Raw genomic sequence first — 13,441 nt, forward strand, 5'->3', positions numbered from 1 at the left:
GCTGGATTATTTAGGGGTGTAGATGGCTGAGATGAGACTTTGCAGGAATGCACCATCATCTGGAGGTGCACTGAACTTGAACTACACGTGGCTGCCCTTAACAGTTCCCAGTGGCCCCAGAAGGTGTCTGCCGTTGTACTGACCAGTGTGTTAATTATCCACCGCTCGCTCTAAGCTGGGCCTTGTTTGAACCTCAGTGTCTCCACGGTAACTGTAACCAACAGTTACGCAAGCTTGACAACGGCAGCCCTCGATGACCCACATTCCAGCAGTAAATCACAACGCGTGCACATTCCCGACTCCACCCTTGCCTATCGAAACTGTTCTCAGTGTTTCCACTCGACGGGGAAGGGGAGGCGGCGAGTTAGAACGAGGCGGGGAACGCTTTCACTTCTGTCGGCCTCTTTTTTTTTTTTTTTTTTTTTTTTTTTTCTATTTTCCTGTTTTTTCTATATGGAACAAAGTCCACAAACTGTGCAGAATTAGTGTAGTTGAATCTTTTGTTGGAAGTCTTTCTGCACACACTCCTCAGCCTCAGATTAAATGGTTGAATTTGTTTGTTTGCATCCCCTATTAGAAGCTGGCATGCGAGTTGTTTTGTTGGCATGCTGACAGAAAAGATATCTGCGGTCTAGGAGATCCACAGTGAAGACACAACATCTTTCCTGCCATAATAAAATGTAACAATTTCTTATGAAGTAAACCTTAAAGACACTCTCTCAGTGCTTACTCTGTACACTGAGAATATATATAACTGTCACTTCCTGACCAATGGGTTCTCTGAAAATGACATCACTATTCATGAAACGTTACTTGGACCATGGTGCTCGAGTAGTATCTGCATTTTGTTCCACAGGTTCATCCACTTGTCCTGGCATTCACCTTAAAGTGGCAACATTTAATGCTGCACTTAAGAAGGCGTGCATCCCCCCCCCCATGATGCCAGAAACCAATCAGCGTCTGTGAGAAACTATATATGGCTTTGTGTTCATAGCTGCCTTCATCTTACTTGAATATCTTTCCACAAGTTTGTCTCTCGCTTTCAATTTGTTTTTGTCCCCTAGAGTGAGATACAATCACCTACTTTTTCAGAGTAATAGCAGCTACTAGCTATGCAATGTTGGCAAGCTCCTGAATACCTTAGATCTTTCTCTGGTGGCGGTTATGATGAAATATGAGGCAGATTTACTGCTGAGCCATAACATATGCATGTGTGTGCACAGGCTGCGAGCTACAGTTGCTGCGTCAGCACAGCGTTGCGTACATACATCAGGTTTTACACATTCTTGTTCTGTAGTACACTCTGTAGCAGATGAAGGAAATGTCTAAATGTAGGCAGTGGATTTGTACACATGTAGAGAAAATAGCCCTGGGTAGCTGTGTAACACAGGCTGTGTGTGTTCTGCAGAGGTTTCCTTAGACCTGCACAGTGTGCTGAGATAAAGTAGATAAGTAAGTTGGAACACATTAAATCAGTGTGCAGATCAGGGAGGTTCTTGGAAATAACATTTGATACCAATTATATACAAATGACTTTAAGTACATATTTAAGATTTAATTCAAAGTAAACTGGAACTAATCGGTGTTGAACTGCTTGAAAGGGACCTATTACGCTCACTTATGACCTCAAATATACTTCACACGTATACGTAAAGTTTATCCGAAATGACACGCCTCATGGTTGTGATGTCTTCAGTATTTAATGTGATATTTGGACGGCAAACATTCATCTTGTCTATTTAATAACCGATGTCACTGAAGTAAGTTGTTGTGCTCAAAACTTGATGCATGTGGGCTGACAGTCCATATCGGTGAATAACTGATCAGCCTTCTTTTCCTGTCGTCGCACAACCTGCTGACACACTCGGCTCTCTGGATCTCAGCCAGCCTTGCATTTTTGCTCTCCCGCCACAGTCGAGGCTGCTGAACAGCCACCTTAAGAGCGCCATCCTGCATTAATAATACGTCTGAGCTACTGTTTATGCCCTATTTTCTTTCAGTCTTCAATGTTAATATCCAAGCATTTGTTTATGCTCTGCATGTAAACGCAATTGTGTCGAATGTAAATGTTTGGTGTATTTTTGTAATTTGCGGCTTGTATAAACAGAATTAGTGACTCTCTTCCTGTGTTTTTTCTAAAAGGACCTGGAGTTCCATGGCGTGATGAGGTTCTACTTCCAGGACCGGGTCGCCGGTAACTTTGCTACCAAGTGCATCAGAGTCTCCAGCACAGCGACAACGCAGGATGTCATTGAAACGTTAGCAGAGAAGTTCAGACCAGACATGAGGATGCTGTCCTCACCAAAATACTCCTTGTACGAGGTCCATGTCAGTGGCGGTGAGTCCCACAGATTTCTGATGCAAGGAAAAGCGCGACAGACTTTAAAGAATCCAATTAATTGTAAAAATGGAGAGTAGGAAATGGATGGCTCTCAGGTAAACTGGTCTTTCTGTGTCTGTGTTAGAAGAGCGTCAGCTGGACCTGGACGAGAAGCCTCTTGTTGTGCAGCTGAACTGGAACAAAGACGACAGAGAAGGACGCTTTGTCCTGAAGAATGAGAACGACATCCTGCCCAAGGTCAGCTGCTCTGACTGTTCGGTTCAAGTGTTCACTGTTAATCATTAGGCTTACTAGCGAGATGAATTATTCTTCCATTCATCCATAGCCTGTCAAGGAAAAACGAATCATTTTAAATCACTTTGTTCAGCTCTTCAAGATCACAAAGATACAAATGCGCATTGGAAAGGCACCAGCTGCCACTAGAATATAATCAGACTGTATATAAAAGATGGATGCTGCTTGGTTAATGAAGGGCTTTCAAGGAAGCCATCCAGGTATTTTGAGACCAGATGTGACGAGTGAGTGTCTGATTTGGCTTTAAAAACTGAAACGTGTGCTCACTGGCTAAGGACTTGTACTCAGCTTCATTTTCCAATAGGGAAGCTACTTCTATATGTGATACTGCCTTTAAATGGAACATAGTGTTTCCTACACATAGACTTTACTTCATTGAGCTGCTCGGGTATATTTAGCAACCCTCCTTAATCTTTTTCAAGTTTTAAATTTTTTGAATTTTCTTGGTATTTTTCATTTGCTCTCATGTTTTGTACCAGCTGGCTTCCTGCCAGGTTCCACTTATGGTCCTTAATATCTTTCAGCTGTTCCTTCAGGTTGTCTCTTCAAACTGTGATCTTTTCTATAGTTTTTATATCTTTATCCCACTAACCCTAACCAATTTTAATGATAATAAATGATGTATTTTTAATTTGTAATGTAATAAAAAATTAGAAAATGATGAAGCGTAAAAATCTGTGAAGTGTACAACTCAATTTTCGGCGACTCAATGTGCATAAAATTTCGCTCTACCAGCAACCTCAACCAGCCTCCCAAACGTTTTTGTGATTTAAAAGTGGAATGTATTATTGTTTACACGTACACTAATCAGTACTATTTGTGATAAGAGGTGGTGAGTATTTCACTGTAGGGAGTTACAGGACCACTCTGATCAGAACCTGGAGCAGGTGGAGGTGTAGTTTATGTCTTCCTGCTCACTGACGATGCAGAGCAAGACAGCAACTACCTGTCTTAATTTAACAGCCTGTGGGGAGCACTGCAGCGTGCCTATTTGACCTTGTAAGAGGTGCTCAGGTTTTAGTGGGTTTTAAAAGTCCCTTTGGGCCCTGAGTCAAATTTGGACATTTTGGCGTACTCGAATGTCACAAAGATGCCGAAGATTTTCTTCTTTTCCTTGCTCACTTTGCTCATGTGCCACTTATTCACCCACAAAGGAGTGCATCTATAGCAGTTTTATCACTCAGCCTCACTCTCTTGTTTTTCTAGAAGAGTCAGAGTAACGGGCCTGAGAAGGAGAAGGACGGCGTGATACAGAACTTCAAGAGGACTCTGTCCAAGAAGGAGAAGAAAAAGGAAAAGAAGAGGGAGAAGGAATTCGCCCGAATCCCTGATGGAGACGATCAGACACTGAGTCGCGAGGACGGGTAACGCACTCATTCATCTTACATCCTGACAGTCCTCAGAGATTCTTTTTCTTAATGCGAGGAAAAGCACAGAAAATGACAGAATAGTGATTTAAACTTTTGACCTTTCAGTTCCTTCATCTGACTCCTTTTTTCTTCTTCCCTGCGTTTCTTTTTCTGTCCCATTTATTCTTTGGTTTAGAGAAAATCTGGCAGCAGAGGTTTATAAAGACATGCCGGAGACCAGCTTTACCAGGACGATCTCCAACCCAGAGGTGGTGATGAAGAGAAGACGCCAGCAGAAACTGGAGAAACGCATGCAGGAGTTCATGAGCAGCGATGGGAGGCCAGACTCAGGTACTTCTTAGAATTTGCAAATATCTTGTTTACGAGTTTATTCAGACCCTTTTCTCCTAATCCCAACATGAGCTCGGATTACCAACTGTGCCTAGTCTCCTAGGTGTATTAGTTCAGGGGTGGGTAGAGGAAAAAAACAATAGGTATATAACAAACACATTCCTTCCCAATTAGATAGCCTGCACCTCATTTATGTTAAAATTAAAAAGCATATAGTGCCATTAGATCCAAAATGTAGACTAATTGAACACTGCTAAAGTGTTTTGTTTCACTTTTTTAATGATGAGACAAGAGACGGAGCTCAGAGGGCAGTACGGTATGTTTAATGATCCCATGTGTATTTAAGTTTTTGCTCACTGGAAATAAACTGAAGTCAGAACACATTGGCTCACGTGGGCAGTTTGCAGGTGGTATTACTTTAAAATAATGAGACCGTCAACATCAAAGGCTAATCTGATATATTGTTACAGTCATGTGGAAAAGAGAGCACAGGACTCTAGAGTCCACAGTCACAGCTTCCATAGGACTTAAGAGGGCAAGTAGCAGCCAAGTGCTGCTAATCAAATCGACAAATTCACTGATGATCAACAAGTATGAGCACCTCTGGTTTGGACTGTTCAGGTGTGTATTGCCACCAAATTCAATCCAGTGTCAGAGTAACTGCAAAACCCCCAGAATCTTAAATGTTAAAATTCATGATGGTATTTGTTGGAGTAAACAGTAAATTGACCTAAATATGAAAATCAGCTGTGAATACTGACTTTTTATGTCACAAACCGAAATGGCACAGCCAGAGAGGGACCCGGATTGGCTCTAAAACAAGTCTGAATGTCCTTGTATGGCTTAAAGGAAACCTGACGTGAACTCTGGAGATAATCTGCAGCGTGACCTGAACGTCGCAGTTCACTGTCGCTCCTTATCTGGTGTGGAAGGGCATGAGAAAGCAAGTTAAATTCTGTGAAAGCAGGTGTGCACATCTATTGGAGTGGTGTTTATATAACATGCGGATTAGCGGCCCACTTTTTGTTGTTAGTAAATTGTTTTCACTGCTCATCGCTAATTACTCACGCCCACATCAGCTGCTTCCCAGAAGTGCCATATGCCGTTGGAGCGTCTCACGCTGACATGTTTACGCACACAGACATACGTCGCGGACGTGCCGAATGAATGAAACAAACATGCTGACTGGTTCAGCGTGTGACTCAGGCATTACCTAATCACTCTGCCAGACAGACAGATGGATGAGTGAACCGGTTTTAAAAACGGCTCAAACCACCGTCCGCATGCACATGCAGCCGGTGAGGCAGGACGGCCGGTGGTTAGACGGTGACGTTCTCCCGGCAGAAAGCACTATTTAAAAAAACAAACAAAACACCCTTATTTTATGTAATGAAAATCCTGTTTGCTCTGCTGAAGCCTTCTTTTGTGGCATTTACAAAGGTGATCATTTTCAGTTGACACGTCCCCGTTACATGGCTACATGTTCCACCAGATGAAAGTTGTTATAAGCATTACGTTATTGCTTTTCCCCAAACTCATCTAAAAGTGTACGCGAGAAAGTTTAACGTCCAGGTCAAGCAAGAAATGATAGACCGAGAACCGATGGTGACAGAAGTTTGTAAAGTGGGAGTCTGCTAGCACCATTACATTGGCTATATTAAATGCAGTCAAAAATGAAACTAAAGGTGAAAAACACCCAAGTTCACTGAAGTAAAACTAGAACTAGGTGTGAAACAGTATTTAGTGCTTTTGCATTCAGAACTAACACACTCCGTCTCTGCAGGAGGCACTTTGAGGATATACGCTGACAGTCTGAAGCCCAATATCCCGTATAAAACCATCCTCCTCTCCACGAGAGACACAGCTGACTTTGCTGTGGTGGAGGCTCTGGAGAAGTATGGACTAGAGAAGGAGAACCCCAAAGAGTACTGCATTGCTCGGGTAAGTTTTCTTAAAAATCTGTAAACCCATCTTGTCACCTTCTCACGCTCCCAGTAAACACATTCATCAACACCATAAAATCTGCTTTGTTCTCGCTAAAATTAAAATCGAGTTAAATTAGGTTTAGTTCCTCCAGCTGCAGCAAATTCCATCAAACCCATGTTAACAGTAACAGAGTTTGAGCTTTTGTCACAGTTTAATATGTGATTTTATTTTTGAGGACACTGCGTGATGTTCACAGCTCATATTTGATCTTCATGGTTAGAGGTGTAATGTTTCCAAAATCATGTTTCCGTTTTGCCAGACTAGCATACTTTAACAACTCCACATGGGACTCATCGTGAGATGGGACATTTGTATCGCCATTTCTGTTGTCGTCTGAGAATTGTTACACCGTTAATCCTGCTTCTCTGCACTATACAACCTTGACGCTCCGAGTTCAGTAATAAACACCTTTATCATCCTCCTGAGAGGCTGTGGAAAGTTAAGTTCACTGTCATTGCCACAAGGGTCACCACTGCTGTCAGTAAACATTGTAACAGCTTCCAATACGAGGAGCATGCAATATATCCCACCTTTAAGGCACATTTTAAACACATTTTCTCTTTTTTTGGTTCCTGTTTAAATGAAGATGACTAAAAGTTGGAAAAGAAAAATCCATGCCCACTTCACAGGAATGGCAGATTGAAAAGGAAAGCTTAAGGAATGCAGCTCAGTTACTTTCAGACTGAGTGCCACAGTAGCAGCAGATGCTCTATTATATCAGCGTGTGTGTGTGTGTGTGTGTGTGTGTGTTAGACTGTGACGGTGAACTTGGCTCACAGCCTGTCTCCTATCTGTCCTCTCAGCTTTTGCCAGTCGTATAAAACAACTGCCAATACACTGGAATATCCTCCAGACACACACACACACACACACACACACACACACACACACACACACACACACACACACACACACACACACACACACACACACACACGGTTACTTTTAAAGGTACCTTTTCACTTTACAGTGTTGTTACTATCATGAAGTGATCTGTTACATTACAGGGCTATCTACTTAGAAAAGTAACTCATCAGCGTGCTTTGCTTTACCAAAACTGCACAGCCCTCATATGGTTACATTGTACAGAGGCTGTGTGATCTCATACAGAGTTGACATTGATAGCACATCGTAACCAGTAACAAGCTCACTAGTTTCCCTTTTCAGCTGAGCTAACTTGTTAGCTGTTGTGTGTTTGGAGCTTTTCCTTTGACTAGTGTTACTGCTGCGAGGTCTGGCCTGTTGAAAAGGTGTGTCCAGCACAGTTCAGCTAAACTCCCTGCACAGATCTCCAGTACTTCCTCAGTGACAGCTTGTTGTGTAAAAATTGCCTTAAGTAATTAACACATTTTTGACAGGACAGTGTGCAAAATGGAGTGATGTGTTTAGAGGCTGAGGCAGACTGACTCATCCTTGGGTCTGCATCGTTAAGTGTTGTTCGAGCACAGGCCAGTGTGGGAGTTTGGGACAGTCACTGACTGTGCCTAGTGCGAGTTCACCCTAAAGTGCAGGGTTCAGGAGGTCAGCAACAATGAGAAATGCCAGAAACTGGTAAACACTATCCACCCACTCGTCCTTTTTTTTTTCCTTATCTGCATCATGGGAGCATTAATCTAAACACAGCTATCAAAAACTAACAACCACCACTGCCTCCAGCTCTTCTGGAGAGTTGAAAACTAGCTGTTGCGTCGTGTCTGTGTAGGTTCTCAGTCGTACAGGTCATGATAGTCTAAGGCGCTGAAAAAGAAGGCGACTGGATGAAGTTTTTTTTGTTTTGTTTTTAATCTTTCATCCTGTGAAACAATCAAGAAACCTCTTGGATTAGAGGTGAAACATCTTCAAAAAACTTGAAGTCCAGTCACCTTCTTTTCAAGCTCTGTTTTGCATCCTGTGACTTCTCTGGAGACGTTGTCTTGTCAGATGTAGTTAAATGACCTCATCTTTGAGGCTTAAAGGAGCCTGAACCACATTACATCAGTCATTCTGTGTGTAAGGCGGGACTGAGATTACACAATATTGTTGTTTGTTGTAATGGTTAATGTGTCAGGTTAGAAGATTATAGAGTTGGAGACATGATGAGCTCCTCGTTGCTCCCCTATTGGCTTTTTAAATTTAAGTGATATCATCAGGATGGAAATGCTGGCTAGGGATTTCCAGTAAAAAAAACACAGTGGTGACGTTTATGATCCTGGTGATCTTCTTATTCATTGATTTTCACATTTCCTCCATCAGCTCATATTAGTCAAGGTCACTGAAGTTGAGGAAAACTCTTTTTTCCCCCTTTAACCTTTGTGCAATTATCAACCTACAAGGCTTTTGTAGGTTTAAATTGGACTTTTTGGAGGCGAGGACATGTGTAACCTGTAACCACCACCACAGTTAGTCTGTCTTTTCTGTCTTTTTCACAAAGTTATTTAGTAAATTCATTTGGGTTTTGTTGGTCTGGAATTTTATGCTCGACGAGTAGAAGGATGAACTGTTGGAACACATTTGTTCCATGTTGCAATCAGCTGATATTGTGTAGTAGGGCTGGGCGATATGACCCAAAATTCATATCTCGATATTTTTTAGCTGGATGTCGATATAAGATGTATATCTCGATATTTTTTTTTAAAGCCATAAGTTAAGAACAAAAAGAGTTCTTAGTCACACTGTGTCCCAGATGTCACACGGGCACTTTTATTTACATACAGCGTAGATGTACATGAAGAAATTACTTAAAAATAAATTATCAGCATTTATTAAATAATCATGGTCCATAAATAAAAGAAAACAATGTTGTTTTTGTGCATAACAAAAAGCTCACAATTGTGCAGTCAAATTGTAAACTAATAGACGCTGAGCATAATAACAAAGAGACAGATTTCACTGCTCACCACGTCTCTGAACAGGTGCCGTTTGTGGTCCTTATACACACACAGTACGGTAATATTACGTTGAAGCACAGTACGTATCACTCCGCGAAGCTCCTCGGTAGCCGTAATCCTCCGACAATCCATCAAGCGGTGCAGCTCCGTAGCTTAGCAAAGTCATATTAAAACATTTTTTTGACAGATTGCTGAGCGCTGTGTACCACATAAAATCGGTTCGCGGTCAGTAAGCACAACCAGAATTCATACATAAGGCGCGCTGTCGAGTTTTGAGAAAATGAAAGGATTTTAGGCCGTGCAGCCCCTCTGGGCTGCATGTCGTTAGCGCGGTTAGCTCGTTAGCGTGGTTAGCTCGCTAACACGTTGACGCCGTCCAGCCCCACGCACGGGACGATCCGCGGTAACTCGCTAACAGAGATTTTCCGCTTTCATCTTGTCATTGCCTGCAGGTGAAGCTATGGGGGAGGCGAGGCCGAGTAACGTTTCGTAGAGACAAAAGTGGACGAAAGAGAGGCAAACCTGCGGCTCCACAAGTATAATTATAACGTAACATAGACTATATCGATATAAACGATATTGTCACATCTTATATCGCGTATGAAAATATATCGATATTTTTAAAAAACTGGATATATCGCCCAGCCCTATTGTGTAGTCTGAATCCAGACAGCATTCAGTGGAAACAAAGTTTTACAGCCTGTATTTATGATCTTTTTCTTCTGGTACAACCCATAGCCACAGGTTATGGTAAGAGCATAGCCCTGCCAGTTAATTAAACCCTATGCCCCTTAGCTCACCAGAACTTAGCAGTACTGCAGATGCTGTAGAAGCCCACTTGTCGCTCTCCCACTTTCCATTGTTCCCCCACTTGTGAACATCATCCTAAGGTACTTGAGATGCTCCACTTGAGACAGTAGCGCTTCCTCAAAACAACCCATCTCTTACTGAATACCAGGGCCTCAGACTTGAGGGTCTAATTCATCCGCTAATGCATCTGCTCTCCACTGAGCTGCAAACTGAACCAGTACAAGCTGCAGGTCAGCACGCATTTTTAGACGGTGTGATGTGGAAAAACAGGATTAGTGGCTGACGTCTTTTCTTTATATTGTGTCTTGGAAAACTAGTTAATGGGGATTATGGACCATGTGGACATGGGAAAACAACCAATTTCTAAACTGCAACATCTGGAGATGTTATAACATGTTGTTTAATAAGTCCAATAATAAGCACAGCTGCATGAAATGTGAATAAACTTTGAATTGATTTGGTGTTTGTCTCCTTTTATTTGCAGCAAGATGATAAGTCGGGCAAGGAGGTGATTCTGGACGATAATGAGTGTCCACTGCAGATCTTCAGGGACTGGCCTGCTGATAGAGGTAAAAGACACACTCAGGCACTTGTCCCCTCGCTTCTTGGTCACTATTGCCCCCTGCTGCTGGTTTACTGAAATTACAGATTTTTTTTTTTTTAAATGTTTATTTTAAATGTAATTTTTCTTTGACCATTGATCTTCTTACTGTATATTAACCTGTGGAATCTCTACTGCGTACAGGTAGTAAAATTTAGTCTTCCTCATTTTCAGGGGCATTAGTGTTCCAGTTGAAGAAGAGACCTCCGGACTACCAGGGGAGGAAGGGAAGGAAAGTGGATGACAAGGGCCTCAGAGGGAAGGACAGCTCGCTGCCTCCTGAGAAACTGCCTTATCTAGTGGAGTTGAGCCCAGGTAGGACCACAACACTATCATATGCGACTCTTCATCTTTGCTGTCAGTGTCGATAGGCATTACAAGTGACAGCACCAGCGGAAGCAGCTTTTTTTTATTTTTATTTTTTTATTTGTTGTTGTAATGGCAAACAGTGACCAACAGGTTGCAGTGTAGCTGCATTAAAAAACACTCAGGTTTGGTCAAAGGTGAGTCTGTCTTCGTGTTCCCTGCCGAGGTGAATGAAGCACATTATAATGCGGCTACATTATTGCTCCCACATCTTCTCACCACTTTCAGCTGTGTTGTGGTTTCTGTTCCTGCCACTGCAGCATTTTGTCAGTGTGTAAAAACCACTGCGGGCGGTTAACGATCACTGAAAGCTGCAGAGAGCTCTTAAAAATAGCTGGAGATGTTGGCGCGTGCTACAGCTGCTTGACTTTCTTTTATCCCCCCATCAGAAAGAGCTGTAGCTTTTAATATGAATTAAAGTTTCCAAAACACACGAGTGCACTGTGAGAAGTCACAGAATAAAAAAGACTTGGACTTTAGATCTTCTCCTTTATGCTTGTTGCACTGAGGTTATACCTGCCTGAAGGGTTTCTAACATAAGATAATTCTTTATTGGGGAAACATCTGGCAGTTCTTGAGGTTAAAGTGTAAAGTTATCAGACAGAGATCGGTAAGAGTTATATGTAGGTGTTGTTAGAACAAAAATGTGTCTGTCCTCAGTCACAGCAGCTGAGATCACTCTTTTAGACCACTCATGTATAATGAATCTCTTCATCATCATCATCATCATCATTATTATTATTATTATTATTATTATTATTCAAAGGGGGAAAACCTGTCCTAATCTTAACAGCCACATCAAAGTCTTTATCATATTTATTTATGATGAAGATGATTTAAAGAGCAAAAAGGTTAAACTTACTATGAAAAAGCTTCATTTGGTGAATTATAGGAAGTTTCTTACTGATGTAAGAGTATACAGGACAGAGACCACTCGTACTGTAAGAGGTAAGTTACAGTGGTGTAATAACAGCTGGAATGCAGTACATAAAACCCCAGATTATTTGTTTTGAGAGCCTTTCGAAGGGCATTTTGGAGAAACATACCCATGTCCTGTTAAATATGACACAACCCTAACAGCTTGTTTCCTGCTACTGATCCCTCTCTTTCTTTATTGGCCTTTTTGTCATTCTTCCTATCATGCCATTAACCTATCAGACCCGTTGGTGAACCCAATTCTTATTGGCACTTGAACTGGTTGGAACTGTGGTGCTGGAATGATATTGGCTCACCAGTGGGCCCTATCCAGGAATGTACTAACACGTCTACTTCATCTACTGTAAGGTTGACGGGTCACTGACTGTGGAAGATTGCCAGGATGGGAAATTGATTTGGTGGCTTGTCTAAATAACAGCTGCTTGGCAAAGTGTGTGTGTCTGTGTGAGGAGAGAGAGAGAGTGTGTGTGTTAATTAACTGGACTTTAATCCACTTCTATTAAAGAAAACACTGAGGTTACCCTGTAGAAGGCTTAAGATAAAAAGAAATTTGTTGTAATTTTTTACTTTTAAATGACTTTCCAGTATTTAAGTGATGTCCGGGCTACTGAGGGAAGTCCTATAACCACAAGCATACCTCTCAGTGCGTTTTCTTCATAGATTGTATTTAAAATATGGACATAAGGGATGTCTCAGCCTCAAGCTGACAATTGTGTTACCATCTAAGCTTTATGAAGCCAGATATGACGAGCAGAGGGCAAAGCTGACTGTGGGGCGTAGGCGAGCCCCTATAAAGCATCACAATAGACGACTATTTGGGTGCTCTCCCCATTTTACAGCCTTTACGGCACCACCTGATTGAATGAACACCACTCTGTCTGCTCTTGGATTTTAAACTAAAACCAAAATTTGACACTTTAAAAAAGCAGACCATTAAGCTCAAGTTTGATCCTAAAAACACGTGAGGTGAGAAATAAACCACAAAGTCACCAAAAATAACACGTTTAAACAGATAAAGATGCTTTCACCTCAAAGTCAGGGCAGGCAACATAATGTCACCAAAATGCATACTTGTTTGGATCAGTGGTTAAACTGTTGGGAAGATCTTTTTTGTTATGACCTGTTTTAAGATACATACTCTGTAAACTAGAATTTACAATTTACTTGCAGTGTGCGTTGTCATCTACACACTGCTTTGTTTAATTCATTTAAAATTTGGACACTAAGACAAATGTAGACAGTGAGAGCCCTTTTAAAATATCGTGTGTGTGTGTGTGTGTGTTTGCCTGCTTTCCATGCAATTAACGGGTTAACAAGGTATTTTTTTTTCCCTTCCTTGCTGCATTTTCACCCTCTGCTATTTGTCTGTTTTCTTTCCCACCTTCTTTATGGCATGGTGCGTATGCGTGCGTGTATGTGTGTGTGTGCGTGTGTGGGGCCTGTGCATGTCTCCTCCTACCTCCATGCCTGCCTGCCTGCCTAGGGCGAGGGAATCACTATGCCTACTACGCCTATCGGCACCACGAAGGTAAAACTCTGC

The 13,441-nt window shown here is 41.9% G+C and overlaps 1 protein-coding gene across 25 annotated transcripts in view; it reads left to right on the forward strand.

Annotated features, from left to right (window-relative positions):
* afdna (afadin, adherens junction formation factor a) overlaps window positions 1–13,441 on the forward strand; it is a 161,382-nt gene that overhangs the window by 39,107 nt on the left and 108,834 nt on the right. For 16 of the 25 annotated variants that reach the window (XM_026194091.2, XM_026194093.2, XM_026194100.2 and 13 more), the window contains exons 2-9: window positions 2,143–2,338; window positions 2,466–2,578; window positions 3,842–3,999; window positions 4,181–4,335; window positions 6,119–6,276; window positions 10,483–10,567; window positions 10,774–10,914; window positions 13,385–13,429. In XM_026194091.2, coding sequence (XP_026049876.2) covers window positions 2,143–2,338; window positions 2,466–2,578; window positions 3,842–3,999; window positions 4,181–4,335; window positions 6,119–6,276; window positions 10,483–10,567; window positions 10,774–10,914; window positions 13,385–13,429 — 1,051 coding nt within the window. The remainder of the gene's footprint in view (window positions 1–2,142; window positions 2,339–2,465; window positions 2,579–3,841; window positions 4,000–4,180; window positions 4,336–6,118; window positions 6,277–10,482; window positions 10,568–10,773; window positions 10,915–13,384; window positions 13,430–13,441) is intronic. The other 9 variants (XM_026194095.2, XM_026194111.2, XM_026194108.2 and 6 more) reach the window with 3 other exon arrangements.

The sequence above is a fragment of the Astatotilapia calliptera genome, chromosome 15, assembly GCF_964374335.1.
Source record: "Astatotilapia calliptera chromosome 15, fAstCal68.1, whole genome shotgun sequence".
NCBI lineage: Eukaryota > Metazoa > Chordata > Actinopteri > Cichliformes > Cichlidae > Astatotilapia > Astatotilapia calliptera.